Here is a 2,494-nt window from a genome sequence, read left to right on the forward strand (position 1 = left end):
AGACAACAAAGAATTTTTGATTCATTATTTGTATGCCTCTCAGTGGCTCAACTGTAAGGCTGTGGGCTCACATCACTAAAAACCAGGTTTTGATACTTATAGTGGGCACAGCACAGACAGCCCATTGTGAGCTTTGTGCTTTACAACAAACAAACATAATTAATTTTGTAAAACTTTCCAGTTTTCTCTCAGAGGGGCCAAAGAAAGAGATAAGTTTTGGTAGATCACTTCAATGGGTATAGTTTCTTTACACAAAACAGTAAAATAATAATTGAAATTTATAATATTTTTGCATATCACAAAGCAAAACTGCTAATTTAAGACAATGTCAGTCCCCTTGGTTATTTATAATGCAAATATACTACCAAAATATTTGTGAATTAGTTACTTTAGCGTTAATGTATTGTTGTGTCCAAACCCAATTCCATACAAGCAGATGCTCAAAGCCTAAATCCAACAATGGGATTTAGTGTTATCTCACTCACAGTATGTTAAAAAACTCCTTCCAAGCAGATGCTCCAAACCTCCAGAAATGCAAGCTAGTGTTATCTCACTCACAATATGTTTAAAAACTCCATATGAGCAGATAATCAAAGCTTCATCCAGGAATGGAGGCTAGTGTTATCCTCACTCACAATATGTTTAAAAACTCCATATGAGCAGATAATCCAAGCTTCATCCAGGAATTTAAGCTAGTGTTATCTCACTCACAACATGTTTAAAAACTCCATATGAGCAGATAATCCAAGCCTCATCCAGGAATGTAATCTAGTGTTATCTCACTCACAATATGTTTAAAAACCCCATATGAACAGATAATCCAAGCTTCATCCAGGAATGTAAGCTAGTGTTACCTCACTCACAACATGTTTAAAAACTCCATATGAACAGATAATCCAAGCTTCATCCAGGAATGGAAGCTAGTGTAATTTCAATGAGTAGATTTGAGAAATTTAACATTTTCAGGTTAATATGTCAACGTTTCATGATATCTTGAAGTAAAGTAATGCATCTAAAATTTGGTGATAAAATATAAGAGTTGTATTTCTTTTTTACTCCAAAATGGGAAGTCTTTTTGTAATTGCTTAGAAAAGGAGATTGATCAGATTTATTAACATAAAGGATTATTAGTAATAGGATGCTATTATGTGTCTCTCAGCACCATTTTTGGACCACTATTTTCATGCTAATTGTATGTTATCACTAAATTTCAAGGCCTAAACTTTATAGTAGACTGCTATGTTTAGGCAAGCACTGTTTATTCTCTTGTTGTCAGTAGAGATAGTGTCTTCTGTTCAATAACTCCTCAGACAAACTTATCACAACATTTATCCATTAGCATTAATTGTTGAATATAATGAAGATATTATACTGTCTACCATTGTACTGTAGTTATATATTTTTATGGTACTTTTGTGGTTAAACAATTCATATCTATTTAATCACAGCAATTTTTAATTCCAGAAAACCACCATTTGAAGTTTGTGCAAGTAACATGGTGATAAATACCTATATTACTCTCTGTTTATCTACTGTTTGTGATTGTCTTCAGCGACCTAATGCTGATCCTGAGGAATGTAAGTGCTCAGCCATAGAAAACTTTGTACAAACTTGTCGATCAGTTACTAAAGCTTCAATTGGAGAGTGGAGAATAGCACATGGCTGTGGTGAGTTTATTACTCATTCAAATTTTACATTAGATAATATTACTATTTTGTTATGTTTAGATGTGTAACAATTATTTATTGTATTCAAAAATTATAACAAATTAATCAGTCAATATTCATTCCTATACAATGTGTAGCTCATCATAGTAATGGATTTAATGTAATAGAACTAATAAAGGAAAAGACCCAGCATGGCCAGTTAGTTATAGCACTTGACTCTCAATCTGAGGGTCTCAGGTTCGAATACCCATCCCACAAGACATGTTCGCCCTTTCAGCTGTGGGCATGTTATAATGTGATGGTGAATCCCACTTTTTATTGGTAAAATAGTAGCCCAAGATTTGGTGGTGGATGGTGATGATTAGCTGCCTTCCTTCTAGTCATTCACTGCTAAATTAGGGATAGCTAATACAGATAACCCTCATGTAGCTTTGCTCAAAGTTCAAAACAAACCAAACCAATAAAGGAAAATTCAAGTAAAACTGTTTAATAATTGTACCATAGAACTAACAAAAAAACATTCAAGTAAAACTGTTTAATAATTGTACCATAGAACTAACAAAGGAACATTCAACTAAAACTGTTTAATAATTGTACCATAGAACTAACAAAGGAACATTCAACTAAAACTGTTTAATAATTGTACCATAGAACTAACAAAGGAAAACTCAAGTAAAACTGTTTAATAATTGTACCATAGAACTAACAAAGGAAAATTCAACTAAAACTGTTTAATAATTGTACCATAGAACTAACAAAGGAAAATTCAACTAAAACTGTTTAATAATTGTAACATAGAACTAACAAAGGAAAATTCAACTAAAACT

The 2,494-nt window shown here is 32.4% G+C and overlaps 1 protein-coding gene across 1 annotated transcript in view; it reads left to right on the forward strand.

Annotated features, from left to right (window-relative positions):
* Positions 1-2,494, forward strand: part of LOC106468569 (hemocytin-like) — a 94,624-nt gene that overhangs the window by 74,154 nt on the left and 17,976 nt on the right. The window contains exon 37 of the mRNA XM_022396906.1: positions 1,465-1,667. Within this exon, the coding sequence (XP_022252614.1) occupies positions 1,465-1,667 (203 nt within the window). The remainder of the gene's footprint in view (positions 1-1,464; positions 1,668-2,494) is intronic.

This window comes from Limulus polyphemus, unplaced genomic scaffold, assembly GCF_000517525.1.
Source record: "Limulus polyphemus unplaced genomic scaffold, Limulus_polyphemus-2.1.2 Scaffold3056, whole genome shotgun sequence".
NCBI classification, from domain to species: Eukaryota; Metazoa; Arthropoda; class Merostomata; order Xiphosura; family Limulidae; genus Limulus; species Limulus polyphemus.